General features: G+C 41.4%; 1 protein-coding gene and 1 pseudogene across 2 annotated transcripts in view; one reads left to right on the top strand and one right to left on the bottom strand.

Annotated features, from left to right (window-relative positions):
- The window catches only part of INTS9 (integrator complex subunit 9), a 109,052-nt gene that overhangs the window by 27,761 nt on the left and 59,726 nt on the right, over window positions 1–21,565 (bottom strand). For both annotated transcript variants that reach the window (XM_059926820.1, XM_059926819.1), the window contains exons 7-9: window positions 16,328–16,448; window positions 15,080–15,214; window positions 2,386–2,497 (exon numbers count right to left, since the gene is read on the bottom strand). In XM_059926820.1, the coding sequence (XP_059782803.1) occupies window positions 2,386–2,497; window positions 15,080–15,214; window positions 16,328–16,448 (368 nt within the window). The remainder of the gene's footprint in view (window positions 1–2,385; window positions 2,498–15,079; window positions 15,215–16,327; window positions 16,449–21,565) is intronic.
- LOC132367625 (forkhead box protein N3-like) lies at window positions 17,482–18,932 on the top strand (annotated as a pseudogene).

Genomic DNA, 21,565 nt, shown 5'->3' with positions numbered 1-21,565 from the left:
TTGAAGCCAGAGGGGGAAAAAAGTAGTATCAAAAGAACAGTTCAACACAGGGAGAACAGAACTTTAAAAATATTTGCATTTCTCTCATTTTCCTACATCTGTTCCTATAATACACTTCATATGTATAACAATTTACTTCTTTTGAAGACTAGCACCAGATTGGGAGGATCCAGAGGCTGACTGATGATCAGCTGAGTTTTTAACCAATGTCTCAGTGCCTGGGAACAGCGTGTGCAGTTAGGGGTTTGGGTTGTCAAGGTTACCAATGGCAGATGAGCTCCAGGACAGACCCTCCAAGCTCCTTCTCTTTTTAGCTCCTGCTCAAAACTTTGCTGGATTTGTCTCTCTTCAGCCTCTGACCACTGCTGAATGACCTATAAGGAAATAGGCCAAGTTTTTTCTGTTTGACTCATTTTAGTGGCATTTTCTTTCATTAATGTTTTGGCTATAAGAAAATCCTCTATACTTTAAATACTTAAAATAAGTTATCAAATGAGGAATTGCAACTTATGGTAAAATCATATTAGAAGCTATAACTGGCTAAAAAAAGGCCAAAGATCTCTTAAGTTTGTTTTTTGTTCAGTTTCCAACATAGATTGAAACAAGCAGCGTTTGGGTACAGAACTTGAAGTCTCTGATGCCTTTTATCCTCCTCCTACATGTTCCCAACTCTGACATCCAGGTTCTCCTGGGTGCTGTGCCTGGAATACTGGCCGACTTGCTATTACTAGAGTACGGAACCACGGAAAAGACCAGCTAGCCATCAGGGCTCAAGAGGCCTGGCTCTAGACCCGCCTCTGTCATAAGCTATGGGACCTTAATTAGGCCACTGTAACCTCCTGGGCCTCAGCTTCCTCATCGCTGATGAGAAGAGTGAACTAGATCAGTGGTTTTCAAGCTTTATTTTGCATGAAAACTGCCAGAACATGTTAAAAATGCAACTTTTCTATGGGTCTCTCTTACTAGGTCTGTGGTGGGGCCTCAAAATTTGCATTTTTGAGAAGTGGCCTCACTGATCTTGAGGCAGGTGGTTAGTGGACCCCACTTTGAGAAACAGTGGATTAGATGTAAAGTTCCTTTAAGACCTGAAGTTCTTTGAGTCCATGGCTCTGGATTATACACAAACAACATACAAATCAAAGATTCTATTTGAGACCAGTCTGATACTTTTTCCAAGCTAAGAATAAATTACCTTTGTCTTAAAATCAGCAAAGAACAAAAATAGACTAGGATTACTGGCAAGGGCAAGAGAAATTTCAAAGGACAGTGCCTTCCATGTAAATATTAGATGACAACCACTTCTTTCCCCCAGAGCTGAGGTAATATCACTTACAGTTGCCAGGGGTGAGGGGCCTGAGTGCATTAACTCTTCTTTGGCAACAGTTTTGGAGTGAAAGTTTGTGTCTCCTCAAGTTCGTGTATTGAAGCCCTCACCCTCAATTAGGTATTAGGAGGGGGAACCTTTGGGAGGTACCCACATCTAGATGAGGCCATTAGGGTGGAGCCCCCATGATGGGATTAGCACACTTATAAGAAAAGGAAGAGGCACCAGAACAGCTTTTCTTCGCCAGTGAGGACACAGCAAGAAGGCTGCCATCTGCAAGTCAGAAAGAGGGTCCCTCACCAGAACCCAACCATGCTGGCAACCTTCTGACTTCCTAGCCTCCAGAACTATAAGAAATTAGTGTTGTTTAAAGCTTATACTATGATATTTTGTTACAGTAGCCTAAGCTAAGACAATAAGCAACCTACACATTTCTAAAAGAAATGCAGCATTTCTAGATTTTACTGACAATTATATCCAAAGAAACATACATTTCTTCCAGGTAGCAAATACCCAGCAAGTCTCTCAATTCAGTCTTCCCCCAAAAGAAGAAAAAAATAATACCAACCAAACAGTGGGGAAAAAAATACACCTGTTTAGTGTATCACTGTTGTGAATTCAAAGTATTAACAGTCTTTTCTGTGCTATTATTTGCAAAGCAAAGATATGATTCTTTCCTCCTTTAACTTTGCTTACCCTATAAGCATCCCTGACCCACCCCCAAATCCCACCAGAAAGCAAGAATAAAAGTTTCTACATAAATCAAGTGGGCGAATGTTGAGCATTTGTTGTATAAAGTGCTAAAAATTCTAATTTACCGTTATAACCACCATTCCTATTGTGCCTTCAGATTTAAGTTGCTTAAGAATTGCTTTTGTTGACAACAGTAGGCTTCGAAGGATGAGCAGAAAGGGTGGGAATAAATGGGGGAAAAGGCCTTAATAGGGGGCATCAGAGGGTGTGAATGTGAAGGAAAGGGACAAAAAATACCACAGAATCAAGGTACCAGAAAATAAATGTAAAACATTTCATCCTGTTTAAGATTTGCATTGGATACATACCCAGGTTGCTGCAGAACTCTCCCACCATGCCATCTGGGTTTGCGGTGGGAATCTGGGTAAGGCCTGTTAGAATGAGAACATCGCTGTTTTTGAGAGAAGCTTGGTCCATGGGCTGAAAAACCACAGAGAACTATGATTAGTAATTAAAAAAAAAAAAGGTTAGATATAAGTAGTAAAGGAAAAAGAGAATACAGTTATTGGTCTTTCCATGTCCAATCCATCATCAAGTCATCTCACCTCCTCTAACGAAAAGTCTATCACTGAACAGCGGTTGCCCAAGGGGGACGGGGACCCATGGGAGGGAACTTTATGGGGTGATGAAAAAGTTCTATGTCTTGTTTGGTACAGTGATGACATGATATGAAAATTCATGAATTGTACATTTAAGATCTTTTGGTTTCACTGTACATAAATTTTACCTCAATGAAAAATAAGCACATTATCTTATATTTCTATAATGCTTTGCTCTTTTCAAAAGGCCATCTCACACATATCGTTGGTGGCCCTCAAACTTGAGCGTGCATCAGAATCACCTGGAGGTGGATCGCTGGGCCCCACCCCCAGAGCTTCTGATTCAGGTTTGAGGAGGGCCTGAAAATCTGCATTTCTAACAAGCTCCCAGGAGATGCTCCTGGTGCCGGTCTGGGGATCATGCCTTGAGAACCACTGCACTATACAATTTGGTTCTCAAAACAGCTCTGCCAAGTACATGAAATAGGGTACATTTTGAAAATACAGAAGTTGGGACTCAAAGAGCTGGGGTGCGTTTCCCTAAGAGTCAGTGGCAGAGGAGCAAAGAAGGACACTGGATTAGGAACCAGAAACGTAAAGCCTCCTTCAATTCCATTACCAGCACTGGATCTCAGCCAAGCCTCTGAGCTGGGTTTCTTATAAAATGGGCCTATTTCTTGACCCATCTCCCTTCAGTGGCTTCTGAGAGTCTCATGTGCTAATACACATGATCTTCCCGTAGCCTATGAAGTCCTATGGTGTACTATTGTGTGGTCCTTAGGATGTTTTCTTTTTGAATTTAACTTTGTTTTCAGAGCATTTCAAGAAAATACTACTTTTCCCAAATAAATCAGGATTAAAATTGGAAACAAAAATGAAGGCCCATGCAAAGATGTATTGTACAACATGGGGAATATAGCCAATATTTTGCAATAACTGTAAATAGAAAGTAACCTTTAAAAATTGTAAAAAAAGTTAAAACAATTTAAAAAGTACTTAATAAGAGGAATAGAAAGGGAAAAAAATGACAGCCCATGGATTGAGATGCTGGAGAGCTCACCAATGTTTTCACTTTGTAACGCATCTTTTCCTTAGTTTCATTTAACATACTCACCAGAACATCAGAAGAAAAAAGCCAGAAACACCGTTTACTGAGAAGCCTTATCCCTCCTCTTTCTGTTCCACCCAGACTTCCCCCCCAAATTTCAAATAGCAGTTCAGCAACACCTACCATCTGCATTGCTATCTCTGAGTATGCATGCCTTTTGATGTATCATCCTTTAGTATTTTATATACACATGGATATATGGGCTTCATTATGTTTTAAAATAACATGAGTGTTATTTTAGCAGGTTATATAAGCTGCTTTATAACCTGAAAAATATTTCTTTCACACGAATAAAGGAAAAGTACAGTTGTGACAATTACACTGAGTAGCTTCTAATTCCTATTTGCACAGATACATAACAATGCGTGTAAGAGCTTTTCCTCTGCTCAGGCAGAACTGACCTACCTATCTGCACTTCTCCTACAAACACACACACACACACACACACACATATACATATATATATATATATACACACGTTCATTGTTTCCAGAGAAGGAGGAAAGGGGAAGTAAAGTACAGAGGTTTATAGCAGCTGATGTGTAACGAGCCTGGGAATGTTCATTGCGTGCACATACCAAGCAGAAGGAAACTGGAACGGTGACCAAAAGGACCAAGCTTCACTGGATAGCATATTCAGCTTAAAAGCACAACAATTTTATAAGAATCTTATTAGAACAAGCCACTAATGATTCACAGGGCTGATGGGGGATTCAGAGGGCCTAGGAACCTCCTGAAATGGTACACATAATTCTGTGTGCCTGTATACATTTTCCCACAGATTTAATTAGATTGTCATTTGGGGCCATGACCTCCAAAAGGTTAATTAAGGACTATTGATCTAAACAAAGACTCAGTAGGGAGAAAACTCTGGCACTGAAAACATTATCATCTCTGAACCTCAGCCATTACCACTGCCTTCCTTTGAAAATTAAATGCCCATAATAAAAAACAAAGGCAGTACTACAACATGACTACCACCGAGCTGGACATTGAGATACTTCATGATCAAGTCAGACTAGATGTTCATAGTTTTAGCCCTAAAACTTGGGAGACATTTCTTGTGGATTCCCAGGGCTACTATAAAAAAAGTAGTCTTAAAAGGCTTTTAGTGACACTCTCCAAACCAGGCTGACACCACCACCATCTCCATTTCACCACCAAAGGGCAAATGCATATATTACTGGTGTCAGTGGTCACTCGCTGAGTGCCTGAAGTGGGAACATTTTGTTTAAACACACAAAAACAGAAAATTCCACTGTGTCCAAGAATCAAATAAAAATACCTTACAAAGTTGACAGTCACAATCGAACCTGTGGAATAAAATTTTGAAAAAGCCTAGGTCCAAGGATGCTGTGGTCTTTGTGCTGGTCCTCTGCTGATTAATTTTTTTTATACATATGTATATATTTTTTAATTAAAAAAAATTTTTTAGCTGTGCTGGGTCTTTGTTGCTGTGCGTGGCTTTCTCTAAGTTACAGTGTGCGGGCTTCTCTTGTTGTGGAGCACAGGCTCTAGGCACGCAGGCTTCAGTAGTTGCAGCATGTGGGCTCAGTAGTTGTGGCACTCGGGCCCTAGAGTGCATGGGCTTCAGTAGTTGTGGCGCGTGGGCTCTAGGGCATGCAGGCTTCAGTAGTTGTGGCTCGTGGGCTCTAGAGTGCAGGCTCAGTAGTTATGGCACACGGGCTTAGCTGCTCCACGGCATGTGGGATCTTCCCAGACCAGGGATCGAACCCGTGTCCCCTACACTGGCAGGTGGATTCTTAACCACTGTGCCACCAGGGAAGTCCACTCTGCTGATTAATTTTTACTGGACACTTTGCACAGGGCATGAGAAAAAGGAGATCCAGTTTCTAGGCCCTAGAAGCTTATGACTGAGTTGAAGAGAAAGTATGTACAATCAAAAAGGAGGATTTTTCCAAAAGCCATAAAGAATGTAATTCAACTTTCTTGAGTCTGCACTGAGTATCTAAGTGCCAGGGCGAATGCAGACTAGAGGGCTGCACTAGGCCAGGGGAGGTCACTTGTATATGGCTTTTTGGCAGATGAAGTTTTGGTTCTAATCTTCTTTCTCTCTTTGGCTAAGGAACTTAAGACTCAATTTCAGGCGGACTTTGGAATGGCTGAGTGACACCCCTCCCCCCCCAACCCCCCCCCCCAAGATGTCCCTCCTACATGTGCCCTCATGGCCTCCAAGACTCACCATCCCAGCACCGACCACACTGAATTGCAATCGCCTGTTTACCTGTCTGTGTCCCGCATGGGACTATGAAGCTCCCTGAGAACAAGGACTTTGTATCCTTACTTCCTGGCAAGATGCCTGGCACACAGCAAATGGTAAATAAACATTCATTGAATAAATGAACACATGAAAAGAACATGCATTCTGGTAAACAAAGTGAGAACATTCCATGCTAGGAAATAGGCACTAAAAGTCAGGAACATGAGATAAGCATGTCAACAGTGGGAGGAGGGCCAGGGAGGGCAGAAGGAAGGGGAAGGCAGCCTGTAGATGCCAAACGGATTTATTTGAGAAAAGAAATTAGGAAAAAGAGAGAAAGTATTATTGGTTAAGGGCCTAAAAGGTCAGAATCGTGAAGACTGATAGGCTAGGCAATAAGGAGTCAATGGTCTGAAGCCGGAGGATGACATTTTTTAACAATAAACACAGACAATAGCTGAAGGAAGGGGGGGTGAGACCAAACAGACGGAGAACACTTTGAAGGCAGCCCAGACAGACATAAAGGGAAAAACATTACAATTTCATGGCATTTGAGGAGCTGGAAGAAGCAGATCTACACATCATACAAAACAATTAACAGACTTTGGGGAATGGATTGGATATACAGGACAAGGGAGAAAGCAGACTTTAACATGCTCCAAAATCTGAAGCCAGAAATGCAGTCAAAGGGAAATTTGGATGCAGTGATTTAAAAGAATAAGGAGGCAATAATAAGTCCAGCGTCGGCAAGCTGCAGGTGTTCTGAGGATAGGGAAATGATTTAATCTGAGCTTAAAGATAAAACAGTGGCATGTGATGTATATGGAGATCTGCTAGGTACCTTCATCAAAGTACTTAACAGAAATGTCAGTTCATTTGCAGTGAGGAAAAGAGAAGTGTGTCTAGGGCCAAGGCTGCAGGGAGACCGTAAGGAACGTGGGAGAGGGGCAAAGACAAGAGAAGTACAAAAGGCAGTGAAGAGCTTCCTACCAGTAAAACTCAGGGGTTTGGGAAAGGTTACGTTTATGGTGCATTCACCCTGTAACACGGCAAAAGATCAGATAGAGCAAGAAGAGGAATACAACAACAACAAAAAGATTGCTACAGAAGCCTAGACTAAAAAGAATGTCAACAAGAGACTGATGAATGGTGCAGCTGTGAGATGCTGTGGAAAACAGAAAAAGTAAGTTTGACCAGAAACTGATCACTGTTGAGCTAGAGATGTGAAATAAATCCAGGAGGTAAACGATGAGAAAGTCATGTTCACAGACTGAGCTGAACAAGGTGAACAGGAGAAATCTCATCATGGTTAAGACAGAGACTATGGCAGCAGGTGATGAGACAGTCTTCTGAAAGCCTTTTTCCATATTAAAACCCCTCTGATTTGCTTAAAGGCAGAAAAGGAGGAATCAGTGAAAAAGTTAATGACCCAATGACCTATGCTTCTTTGATGAGAGAAAGTAGGAAATATATTTGGAATCATGAAGCATATCATACCCAGCCTTCTAAGGCCAATTAAAAGCCCACTCTTCGGGCTTCCCTGGTGGCGCGGTGGTTGGGAGTCTGCCTGCCAATGCAGGTGACGCGGGTTCGAGCCCTGGTCTGGGAGGATCCCGCATGCCGCAGAGCGGCTGGGCCCGTGAGCCACAGTTGCTGAGCCTGCGCGTCTGTAGCCTGTGCTCCGCAACGAGAGAGGCCGCGGTGATGATAGGCCCGCGCACCGCGGTGAGGAGTGGCCCCCACATGCCGCAGCTAGAGAAAGCCCTCGCACAGAAACGAAGACCCAACACAGCCATAAATAAAAATAAATAAATAAATAAAATTAAAAAAAAAAAGTGAGCAAAGGGAAATCAAGCAAGATTAAATTATATATATATAAAAAAAGTCCACTCTTCCAAGAGGTCTCCTAATCCCCAACAGGAAGGGGTGCACCCCACTTCTGAATCCCATAGCACTTCACTGGATTTCTAATCTGAAAGGATCAATCACTTGTACCCTGGAGAAAAGTCCTGTGTGCACTCATCTTCTTTCTCTATGATAACTTGTGTAAATCCAGCACCTACCCATCTCTGTTCCCCTTACAGCCTAGCACATTTCACTGCCCAAAGCAGGGGTTTAGGAAATACAACAGACTAGATGACAGAAGGAAGGAATGAATAAACAAATGAATGCACGTAAGTAGCATATATTACTTTTGAGAGAAGGAAATACTCTGCAGAGAGAAGCTGTCTGCCAGAGAAGAAACAAAACAGCAGGTGTGGAAAGAAACAGACAGGAGTCCAGCAAGTTGTTCAGTCTCTCCCTCCTCGCCTCATGGGATCTGCTTACTGAGCCCAATTCTCCAAACCAATCACAAACCGTGTGTAGCTCAACTTCCTCACCGCTCCTGCCCCCAAATATATCAAGTTTAACTTTTACTGGTTGGTGCTACATTGCCGGTGAGGACAGAGCTTTGCTTCCTCAGGACCAAACTGAGGAGGCCGAGGCTTTGAGACAACTTGGGGCTGCGTCCATGGACAGGAACAAGCTTCTTGCCCACAACCCTGGCAGCTGAGGAAGGAACTGTATGCTGCGGTTTGTCCCAGACATTTTTCCTAAATAACATTTCGGAGGCATGGCTGTGTCCTTTACCCAGGAAGAGTGGGCCCTTCGTGGACATATCCCAGGGACAGTTGTACAGCGATGTGATGCTGGAGAATGTCAGTCATCTGGTCTCCGTAGAGTAACTGAGGCCCAGAGAAGTGATAGTTTTCAGGTTGCCCCCTCTTGAAGGGTCAACACTCAGCCCAGGCCTGGCTCTCACGCAGTGGGCTCTGATGCTACAGAAGAGAGTGCAGAATTGAAGCCCAGGTTATCAGGGGAGCAAAGGAAGCCTCAACCACCTATATTGACATGAGTTTTGTGGATGCGGGACAATGTCTTTGTGTTGACCTCCATCCCCAGCTCTGCTCTGTGCATGAGGGTAACCATGTGATTTTAACCCCCCAGTTCTGTACCAGGGTAAGTCTGACACTCCTAGAAAATTCCCAAGGACTGAACCTGATTGACTGTAAGATCCCCATGAAGCCAGGCCTGGAGGGAGAAGTAGCAGCCTACGGATATTTCCATCAGAAGACTAAGGACTAGCTGAAAAATGCTAACATGTACATCCACATGAAGATTTGGAGCAAGTCACTGATTTATTACAATAAAATAAAATATAGAAGAAAAACCAAAAAGCCAAAAAAACCATTTACTGCAGAGCATCTAGATTAAAGAATTGCATAAACAATAACAGAACATTTGGGGAATTCAGAGGGAAGAAGAAAAATATAAGAAACAAAACAGAGCAAAACAAACCTACCCAAGCAACTGCCTGAGCTCTAAAAACCTGATTCAAGGACTCCAAATTTAAGATACTTTCTTTAGATTTAAGGGAAGAATCTACATTTATTACTGCCAAAGTCTTTAAGACCTCAGGAAAACAAACCAGGAGGAGTATCTCCCTGAACTCCAAAGGGAGAAGGATCAGGAAGGGGAGACAGAGTAAATATGGGCAGTGTGGGGTAGAAGGAAACGTTCTCTCAGGCCAGCTACCAGCCTCCTCCAACCCCAAGGGCAAGAAGGAATTCCCACTGTGAACATCAGAAGCTTCAGGGAATTGATTGGGTAGAAATTCTCAATTAATTAAAAAAAAATTTATTTCTTACAAAAAAGGTTCTTTCCAAAGTTCTAAGTCAGGGATTCTTAACCTGATGAATAACAATGGGTTTCTGAGGACTCTATAAAGTCACAGTCTCCAGAAAATAAATGTAAAATCTTGTGTAGGTGTGCAGATTAAAAAAAAAAAAAAAGTTCTCATCAAATTCTTACCACCAGGCTTTTGGGTCCATGACCCACAGAATGTTAAGAACCACTGCTCTAAGGCAGACGTTCCCAAATGGAGAGAAGTTTCCTGCTCTCAAAACATCTCTAGCCTCATTCTTCCTGATAGCCACCACCCAACTACTAAGATGTTCTTAGTAGTTCATGGCCTCATAAGGTTTACCTCTTGGTGAACATTCCTCAAGTATTCTTGAAAAATGAAGAGTAAATCTCGAAGGCTTATGAGATTTATGGGAAATAAGGTTGGGATGAAAGAAAAAAACGAACAAAGTTCACTGTTGTCTAAATATGCGATATATTCACCACCCTACGTATATTTTAAATAACCTGGGACTAAATTTCTAGACACTACTGACAATGGTGGGCAGGGGGGAAAGGTGGGAGGCTCTGGAGGGAGAGATACAGACAGTGATAAGATACTCACAGGAAGGACAAATGAAGGAATAACCCGGAAGAATAAAAATAAAATATATACGGATAACTAACAAGAATCTACTGTATAGCACAAGGAACTCTACTCAATATTATGTAACAACCTAAATGGGAAAAGAATTTGAAGAAGAATAGATACATGTATACGTATAACTGAATCACTTTGCTGTCCACCTGAAACTGATACAACATTGTTAAATCAACTCTACTCCAATATAAAATAAAAAGTTAAAAGATATATATGTCTTCAAACTTGCAGAAAGAAATTTAGCCTTCTAAAAGAAGGCAAGAAAACATGGGGAAAAGAATGAAGTAAACTAAAAAAACATGAAGATGGCAAAAATAAGCCCCCAATACAATAGGGATCATAAGAAACATAAATGGTTTCACTAACCAAAGAGACTCTCTAGATTGAAAAAGGAAAAAAAAAAAAAATCCCTTACTATGTTGTCTACAAGGGATTCAGTAGAAAAGGACACAGAAAGAGTGAAAAAAAAAAACAAAACAAAAAGGAATGAAAAACACTAGCAGGCAAGTATGGAAGGGGAAAAAGTCTCCTGGCTTTTAATGCAGTTTTGATCGAGAAAAAAAAGAAAACATCCTGATAGAAGGAATAATTGATCAATAAGACACAATGATCACATGAACATATATACCTCTGAGTATACAGCTTAAAAATATAAAAAGCAATAATCAGTAAAACTATAAGGAGAAATAGATAAATCAACAAATAACACATCCTTTTCAGAAACTGGTAGCTAAGGAAAGATAGGAGACTTAAAAACACAACAGACTCAAATGAATAAATACATACAGAAAAAATTTTCACTCAGCACTGAATACACAGTCTTTTCCAACATATGTTGAACATTTACCAAAAAGGATTGTGTTTCAAAGTAAGCCTAAACAAATTTCAAAGAATCAGTATACTCTTATAATAATGTAAAAGAAAATTAGAAAAGAATCCTGAAATGTAAGTATAACATGACAAAAGTCTTGTCTAATGCTAAGTCTAACCATACTGGGATAGACTAGAAACAAACAAAAGTATACTATAAAATAACCTTTGGTTATTTAAATCAGGATCATTAAGAAGGAAATTATGATATACTTAGATATGAATGACAAAGCACTTCATATCAACATTTAACAGTTAAATGATACTGAGAGAAACTGACAGCTTTAAATATACTTATTGGAGAGCAAAGAAAGACTGAAACAAATGAGCTAAGTATTAAAAGAAATGCAGCAAGGTACACCCAGGGAAGGAAATAATAAAGGGCAGAACAGAGAATAGAAATACAACAAAAACCACTGAAAGCAAACATTTTTCTTTGAAGAAAATCAGTAATGTAGGCAAACCTCTGGCAAGTCTGAACAAGGGGGGGGGGGGGGAAAGACATAATGAAAAAAAATTTGGGATGAAAATTGAATTACACAAAAGTTTAAAATATAAATTGTACACATATAATTCCATGTGTATGATTTTTGAAAACCTAGGAAAAATGGACAAATTTCTGCAAAATTGGCATACCTTTGACCCAGAAAATATAATTCAATAGCTATGAAAAAAATTAAAATGGTAATCCCACACTTAGACAATTTTATGGGGAATCTGACTTTCAAGAGAAGATAATCCCTATCTTGTAAATTTCTGGCCATCAGAAAAAGAGGGAAAGGTGCCCAAATCATCTGATGAGACTAATGTACCTTGATTCCAAACAAATGAAGATAGTACAAGAAAATAATGTATGGGTCCATTTTTCACTTATGGATACAGATTATAAACTGATTACAGATTAAATACTGACCAAATGATTCCAGGAAGGTATTTTAAAAAGAATAAATTATATGATCAAGTAAGATTTATCCCAGGAATGCAAGGATGGTTACATGCGAGAAAAGTTAACATTACAATTCACTACATTAATGGTCTCAATGAAAGAAATCACATGATTAACTCACAGACTCAGAAAAAGTATATGATAAAAATAACACCTATATCTGGTTTTAAAAAATCAGAAAATTAGGAACAGAGGAGAAACTCCTTAACCTGACAAATAAAGACATGTAAGCATCACATTTAATGAAGAGATTAGGAAAGCATTCTCTTTAAAATCAGATATAAAACAATGATGCTGCTATCATCACTTCTGTTTAACATGGAACTAGAGAGCTTAGTTACAAGATGGGAAGAAGAAAAGATACAAGGATTGGAAGCTTAGTGACAAAACTGTTACTTCTTTGCAGATACTATCATCAACAGATAAATATCAGAATTACTATGAGAATTCACCATGGTTGCTGAATATTAGATTGATTTAAGAAATTAATACTGAGACAGTGTGCTCAGTAAAGGCTAGTTCTCTTCCTTTTCCATTTGGGATGCTGTACATTTTTTGGCCTCAATTCTCCAAACATTCTTATTCAAGACCATTTTTCTTCCTTCCACTGTTTCCCACAGCTCAGTCTTTAATCCTCAGCATGTTATATATTTTAAAAAATCTGATGGCTCTTCAATTTGTCTCCAGGCTTGCCTTCATATCCAACTTCCAGCTCTGCATTTCCATCTGTCCAATGTTCTCTCTAATTCCTATTCATCATACACACTACCCCCTTCTGAAACTAATGACCGTGGCCGCCTCCCCACCCCCACCAACTCCTCCTTGTCAACTGGATTAGCGTCATTATCATCATTCTCAGTGTCGTCCAGGCATAAAATCTTTGACTTGTATTTTTCCTTCCCTGAAGACAGCGGTTATTCAAGAAATGTTTGTTGAATTAAAGATCTGCCAATGTTTCTTTAACTTACCTTTCCATTCTTACTGTTACAGGCTTAATCCAAAGCCTCATTTCCATATGCTTATTAGATCAGTATAGCTGCCTGCCACATTCTTCCTAGGTCATGGGGTTCCATTACTAAAGCTGATCGGTGATTGGCCCTTTTCTATAAAGTTGAAAAGTATAACTGCCATGATAGGGTGTAATCAGCCACAAACAACCCATGAAGCAAATGGGTGTGACTGTATTCCAACAAAACATTATTTACCAGAACAGGTGGTCTGCTGACCTCTGAAGTAAAATATCAAGTTTTTTCAAACCAAACCTTTCCTCATCCCTGCTAATTCAATATAGAATCCAATTATCTGGGTAAAAGAAAATCTAATTTCTTTCTTTTTTACATACAATAGTGGTTGCCAGCTAGAAATTAAAATTAATTACTTAGGTATGCTGCTCATTACTTTCAAGACCTTATTTTCCCTTTAAATTTACAGACCTTGTAAGTATAATTTACTGGAAATTACATCAATAGTATCGTAAAGGCAGGACAAATCGGAAGAGTTGGCAGCCAAGTAATCTTTCTGTCTTTTATGGGAGAATATATCAGGAATGATAGAAGCTGCCAATAAAAAATTTGATTCAATGAAGCAGATTAGGATGACATTGATGGGCTTTTGATTTCAATAAGTGGGAAAGGCCCAGAATTCTGCTAGCTATAGGAAAAAATAGCCACTTGTCCCCTCTAGACCTTGAAATGAAACTTGATTATAAAAAAGGTACAAAAAAAATGCAGAGTGGCAGCTCAGAAGAATCCTACTGTTCTAGACTTACAGCAGTCATTCTTTTTCCTATGTTAAAATGGGACATGGACTCCTCCTAGTTATCTATCCATCCATCCATCCACCCATCCACCGGCTAACTAACAATATCTAACTAACAATATCTAATCTCCCTTGCCCTCCTTTACAAACATGGAAAGAACCAAGATTTATGAAATGAACAATAAATTCTTTACAAATACCTAACATGGAATAACTAACATTTATAACAATATTTATGCACTTAGGTGCTTGCCAATGTGACTGATAATGAATGACTACCTTAAAACTTTCCAATAGCTTCAGTCTATACATTCAAATAAAATCCAAATTTCTCATCATGGCCTACAAAGTCCTACATGGCCTGGTGTCTGCTAACCTCTTGGACATGTTCTGATCATACTTAGTATGCTGCAATCACAATGGTCTCCTCTGCTCTGCAGACATGCCCAGCTTGTTCTGGTGTTAGGAGCCCTTCATCTGCCATGTCCCTGTAATGCTTTGTCCACAGCTTTACATGCCTCATTTCTCCAGGTCTCAGTTCCAATGAGACTGTCCCTAGAAGCTTCCTCTGACCATCCAATTTAAACTAGTCTCCATCACTCTCTATATAACTCTGCTTTGTTGTTTTCAGTACTTGTGTCAGAATCTGGAATTACTTTGCTCATTTATTTTCAGCACACCATTCTCTCTCTATACATCAATGAAGGCAGATTCATGAGAAGGGACTTTGTCTGCGGGTCACCACTGAATCTCTAATACCTAGATGAGTGCTTGACACATAGTAGGCCCTTAGTAAATATTAAGTAATTAATATTTGTTAAGTAAACAAGTGATCGCCTCTGTTACACTCACCAGGCTCTGGTTATTGGAAGTGTTGGGAAATCTCTAAATCCTAGAGGTGACCTAAAGGCAGCAGGATCTTACAGAGGAACTACGGACATGAATACTCTAACTTTGATAAAGAGGAGGACGTAAAGTTTCAGGTAAGCAAGATGAATAAGCTCTACAGATCTGCTATACAACATCGCACTTATAGTCAACAATCATGTATTGTACAGTTACACATTTATTATGAGGGTATATCTTATGTTAAGTGTTCTTACCACAATAAAAAAAAGAGTGTTTGTAGAAACTGAAATTAGGAAGATTTAAAAACAGCTGATGGTACTTTGGACACATTCTGAATTTAGGGTAAATAACCAAAAAGCTGAGCTGTTAAAGAGAATTTAGAATTACCTGGGGGTGTGTGGTAAGCAAGGAGGATCCAGAGACGTAAGACACTTTCTCATAATGGGATTGGATAATCCAGTTGGAGCTTCCAAGGGCATAGCCAGAGCTTAAAGGAGTCACCTGGACTGCACCAAAAAGCTCCTACAAAAGAACCACAATAAGAATGTGTGATGAGCATTCAGCAGTACAGTCATGCCAGATAAGTTCGCAGGGAAAAATAACAGAAACATTCTTCTCCACTTAGAAACTATTTTCAAGTGAACCAGAAAGTTTAAAGTAAAACAGAAAAATGATGGAGACCATGTGGGAGACACATCTGACAGTCTTTACTTGTCACATCTCTGAGAGATTCAGTCTATCCACATGGCACCAGGCCCCTAGGCCTCACTCATTAAAAGGCAGAGATGCTATATTATGAAATAGACCGAAGAGACAAATACTTCGGTTTTCTTCTTCTTCTTTTTTTTCTTCCCTTTTCAGGTTAGGAATTAATATCTTGGTTGTTCTGTACTGAGTGGCTCTGGGCACAAGTTAACAGGAATGGGAACCCTTATCATGATCAGGTCAGAGCTCAAAAGTTATACTTGCCAAATTATTTCTTGATCTCTTTTATTCTATCTGTTTCCTATTTCACTAGTCCAAAATCTGTAAAGTGGTGTTACTGTTCTAAAGTAAACAGGATGAGATGCCTTTCTCCTGACTCATTACATGCTAGCTAGTGATGGGGAATGTAAGGGTTAGGAAAGAGTGCCAATAAGAACCTGGAAAAGATGGAGGAAAACAACAGATGTTCTATCTTTTCACTATGTACTAGTACAAGATTTGTAGTGACTGAGTGGCTTAAAAAAGGGAACTAGGGACTTCCCTGGTGGCGCAGTGGTTAAGAATCCGCCTGCCAATGCAGGGGACATGGGTTCGAGCCCTGGTCCGGGAAGATCCCACATGCCATGGGACAACTAAGCCCGTGCGCCACAACTACTGAGCCTGCGCTCTAGAGCCCCCGAGCCACAACTACTGAAGCCTGCACTCCTAGAGCCTGTGCTCCGCAACAAGAGAAGCCACCGCACGAAGAGTAGCCCCTGCTCACCGCAACTAGAGAAAGCCCGTGCAGCAACGAAGACCCAACACAGCCAAAAAATAAATAAATTAAAAAAAAAAAGATACATTAAAAAAAGGCACTATAGGATCCTTCCAAAGAACAACAGTATGAATCGAAAGCATTCATCAGTCACTTAAAATCATATTAACACTCACAATTTTCTGAGAATATCCCACCAGCTGGATTTTACTAAGGGCAGAGTTCACCTCTTGCATTGTATAGCATCTTCTCCAGGTTGATACTTCTACTGCATCCTTGAGAGGAGAAGGCAGCAGCCTGCAAATGTATCATAAAGTCAGTTCTTATCTATAGAGGATTCTGTTCAAGTAATTTGTCCATTTAATCTAAGTTGTCCAAATTACTGGCATATCTGAATGTTCACAGGAATCTGTTATAATTGTTTTTATTTCTGTAAGGTCGGTAGTTCTCTCCCCTCTTTCACTTCTGACTCTAGTAATTGCAGTATTATCTCCTTTTTTTCTTGGTCAATCTAGCTAAAGGTTTGTCAGTTCTGTTGATCTTTTCAAAGAATCAACTTTTGGTTTCATTGATTTTTCTCTATTGTTTTTCTATCCTCTATTTTGTTTATCCAGCATATGGCTGGGTCTTCTTTTTTGTCTTTTGTTTTTTTAAACCCATGTGATAATCTCTGTCATTTGATTGAATTGCTTAAGCCATTCACATTTAATGTTATTACTGACGTAGTTGGCTTATGTCTGCCAATTTAATTTTAGTTTTCTATATATCACATATCTTTTTTGTTCCTCTATTCCTCCCCTACTACTTTTTAAAAACAGTAAGTGAATATTTTCTGATATAGCCTCTTAATTCCTTTCATGATTTTTCACTTTTTTTTTTTTTTTAGTTATTTCCTTAGTGGTTGTTCTGGTGCTTATCATATACATCCTAATATAGAGCATTTCTGTATGACACCTCACATTGTCTTCCCTATTCACAAAGGTAAATGAAATAAACGTTACTCGTGGGCCTGCAAAGCTATAGAAAAGAACTGGCTTAAACACAACTGAGGCTTGGCAGAAAGAGGAAAATAAAACATACTTTGCAGGGAGGCGGGGCGGGGAGAGCAGCGGGGCCGGCGGGAGGATGCGCGGCCCGCCTGGCAGACGCCGCAGGTCCCATGCCGCACTGCGACCCCCATGCCCCTGCCGCCTGCGCCCGCCCCTCGCGTCCTTAGCCAGTCCACCAAGTGATGCCCTCTGGGTGGCTGCGAAAGTCTGTCGGCTCCCGCTGAAGGGCAGTAGTGCCCCGGAGCCCCCGTGCCCCGCTCCGGCCAGGAGCCTTCACGTAAATGGGTCCAGTCATGCCTCCCAGTGAGAAACCAGAAAGCTCAGGAATTAGTGTCTCCAGTGGGCTGAGTCAGTGTTACCGGGGCAGCGGTTTCTCCAAGGCCCTTCAGGAAGACGATGACCTTGACTTGTCTCTGCCTGACATCCGATTAGAAGAGGGGGCCATGGAAGATGAAGAGCTGACCAACCTGAACTGGCTGCATGAGAGCAAGAACCTGCTGAAGAGCTTTGGGGACTCAGTCCTGCAGAGCGTCAGCCCCGTCCAGGACCTGGACGATGACACGCCCCCATCCCCTGCCCACTCCGATATGCCCTACGATGCCAGGCAGAAGCCCAACTGCAAGCCCCCCTACTCCTTCAGCTGCCTCATATTTATGGCCATCGAGGACTCTCCAACCAAGCACCTGCCGGGAAAGGATATCTACAACTGGATCTTGGAACATTTTCCGTTTTTTGCAAACACACCTACTGGGTGGAAAAACTCAGTGAGACATAATTTGTCCTTGAATAAGTGTTTTAAGAAAGTGGACAAAGAGAGGAGTCAAGAGTATTGGGAAAGGGTCATTGTGGTGCATAGACCCAGAGTATAGACAAAGTCTAATTCAGGCTTTGAAAAAGACACCTTATCACCCACACTGGAATGTGTTCAATACACCTCCCGCCTCTCCTCAGGCATAACAAAGCACATCAGGTCCACCCCTCTGGCCAGGCAGCACCTTCTTTAAGAGAAATGGAGCCCTTCTACAAGATCCTGACATTGATGCTGCCAGTGCCATGATGCTTCTGAATACTCCCCGACATACAAGCAGTTCCTCCAAGAGTGATACAAAACGGAACGTGGGTTCGGAGCCGAGGCCTCTTTCCTGGAGTCCGCCCGTTGCCAATCACTCCCACTGGAATGACAGCAGCCGTGAAGAATGGCCTCACCAGCTGCCGGATGCGGACTGAGAGCGAGCCGTCCTGTGGCTCCCCGGTGGTCAGTGGAGACCCAAGGAGGATGACAACTACAGCAGTGCCAAGTCCTTCAGTGCCAGGAGCACCGCGCCCGCCAGCGACTCCGTCTCCTCCTCCTTAGCCAATGACCACTACGAGCTGGCCACCAAGGGGAGCCAGGATGTCAGCGAGGGCAGCTTCCAGAGCCACGAGAGCCACAGCGAGACGGAGGAGGATGACAGGAAACGCAGCCCGAAGGAGGCCAAGGATGCTCTGGGGGACAGCGGCTACGCGTCCCAGCACAAGAAGCGCCAGCACTTCGCCAAGGCGAGGAAGGTCCCCAGCGACATGCTGCCCCTCAAAGAGATGCACGGAAAAGCCCCCCGAGAGCGATGACGAGGAGATGAAAGAGGCGGCGGGGTCGATCCTGCACTTGGCGGGGATTAGGTCCTGTGTGAATAACATCACCAATCTGACGGCAAAGGGGCAGAAAGAACAAAAGGAAACCACGAAGAATTAAAAACAAGTCACTGATTTGTTTTGAACTTACGGCCATTTGGTTTCAGCATGTCAGGAGATCTCTAATGATTTGTGGCAATATCAGCAATTTATTATTATTATTTTTTTCTTTTTTGGTTTGGTTTTCTTTCTTTCTTTTTTTTTTAATTTGCCCCCCTCCTTTGTTTTGGACCCTTAAGAATTTTATGTTTAAAGGAGACTGAAGCCATAGAACTCATATTGACACTCAGCTGTTTTACAAAAGCTTTTCATTATCTGAAGACAAAACCGAAAAAGCCAAAATTACCATTGCTTTCTCCAGCTTGTCAGAAACCCGTGGCTGAATCCACAGGGATGGCAACAATAATGCCACGGGGATACACATCTGGCACTTAGAAGGCACGTGTGCAAAGTAACCATCGATCAGGCCCAACCTTTAGGTTTAAAAGGTCAGGATGTGCACCCAGTTGGGTTCGCTGAGTGAATGCACATAAGGCAACTGAGGAGAAGGAAGGACCCTTGGTCCCCCTAGGAGCAGACCCAAGCTCGCGGCACTGGGCATCAAATTGTGCCAGGAAAACCCCTGACATTGCCCCAAGCATGTGATGCGGGGGTGGGGGGGCGGTCACCAGTCCTCTGTGCTTCTTAACTGTGAAGCCTAGTAGCGTCTTCTGGGGTGGACACTGGACCATTCATGTTCAACAGGTGTCAGTGACTCATGAGAAGAAACTGGGTCAGTTTTTAGTGATGTTGCTAATCACTGAATTCTGTTTTACATTAAATGAAGAGAAGGTTCCACAAGCCATAAGCCTGAAGGTTGGTCCTGCACATGCGTGTGCACACACACACACACACACACGAGAGAGAAAGAGAGAGAGAGAGAGAGAGAGAAAAACTGATGCAAAAAACAAGCGTTGTCTTCTTAACTGCCCAAGTGAAAATCAAGTTCCAAGAAATTACAATAGCTGTTAATGAAGGAAATAGTGGTACAAATCTTTTTCTGTCTGTCAAAACCATTTGATCTAAGTGAAAACAAAACAAAACAAAAAGCTACAGAACCTGGGCTTCCCTGGTGGCGCAGTGGTTGGGAGTCTGCCTGCCAATGCAGGGGACACGGGTTCGAGCCCTGGTCTGGGAGGATCCCACATGCCGCGGAGCGACTGGGCCCGTGAGCCACAATTACTGAGCCTGCGCGTCTGGAGCCTGTGCTCTGCAACAAGAGAGGTCGCGATAGTGAGAGGCCCGCGCACCGCGATGAAGAATGGCCCCCGCTCTCCGCAACTGGAGAAAGCCCTCGCACAGAAACGAGGACCCAACACAGCCATAAATAAATAAATAAATAAATAAAAATTAAAAAAAAAAAAAAAAAAAAGTGTTTAAAAAAAAAAAAAAAGCTACAGAACCTGCCATTAGCATTGCAGTGTATTTTTAAAAGATGAAAGGCACATTGATGGACAAACTAAAGTAAAACATGGAAAAAAGAAAGGAAAAAAAATTCCTATACTGCCCTCAAAATGGAGTTTGCAATTAATGTCAGTCAGGATTCATCTTTGTGAAAATCAATGATTTCCACATTCAGCCAGTGTAGCCAGCAGAAATTTCTGATCCACGATGCATGGAATTGCTTTGAAAAAAGAAAAAAAAAGCACAAAAACACACACTTTTTTAATTCAAAAATAAAGTTCTTTTAAGGTAAACAATGGTATTTAGCATGAAGCATGAATTATTTTCATGTAAATATAGAAAAGAGAAAAAAAACCATTTTGCAACCTTCCAGACCAGCATCAGGAGCATCCATTAAAACAAACAAACAAAAACGTGTCATTAGAAAAACATGTTATCATTTGCTCGAACACAATCAAGAATAGGCCTGAAGAGTGACTTCTCTGAGATTCTCTGTACAGTACAGGTGAAGGGCCTTCCGGAGAACTGAACCTGTACATTAGCTCTGTGCTGTCTCCTAAACTATCACTGAACAACAGTAAAGGGCTTCTCACACACACGCACACCACTTCAGACAGAGAGATGAGAGAAGAGAGAATAGCAACAGCATTTTCGAAAGTGGAAAGGAAAAAGACAAACGATAACTGACTTAGCAGACCCAGGAAACTTCAATTCAAGTGACTTAATTTATACTGCAAACCCACAAAAAGCTCAGCAATTGGAAACAATAAGTATGTCTTGAAGTGAGATTGAAGGTGAGTCTAAACACAAGAAAATTCCTAGAAAAAACTGATTAAGAAATAGAACCTTCCAATTCTCTTCACCTATTCCATATAGCTCGGCAATTGACCCTTCCCCTCCCAGGCACGTCACCAGATTGTTCTCTGGAGAGAATAAAAATGAGAGTCTGGACTAGGAGAAACCACTGACAATTAGAGGCAGCCACCTTAAGCAAAAGTTTACATACTGAGTAACAATTTTCTTCTCCTCAGATCAGAACACCTTCAGTTAGGCTTATACCCTGCAGGGTAGGAGACTGGAAGAAGCTTCTCTGAAAAATATGATCAGCACCAAAGAAAAAACTCAACAAAAAGATACTCACACCAGGGGTTTCACAATGAAATTGCCGAACCAGATTATGCTATAGTGTATTCTATTAAGTCTAGAATTCAACAAGACCTACTTATGGCACACAGACTTTCTAATCAGTGT

This window comes from Balaenoptera ricei, chromosome 6 (genome assembly GCF_028023285.1).
Source record: "Balaenoptera ricei isolate mBalRic1 chromosome 6, mBalRic1.hap2, whole genome shotgun sequence".
Lineage (NCBI taxonomy): Eukaryota > Metazoa > Chordata > Mammalia > Artiodactyla > Balaenopteridae > Balaenoptera > Balaenoptera ricei.
Note: the sequence above shows the minus strand (reverse complement) of the source record. Positions and strands in the feature narration are given on the sequence as shown.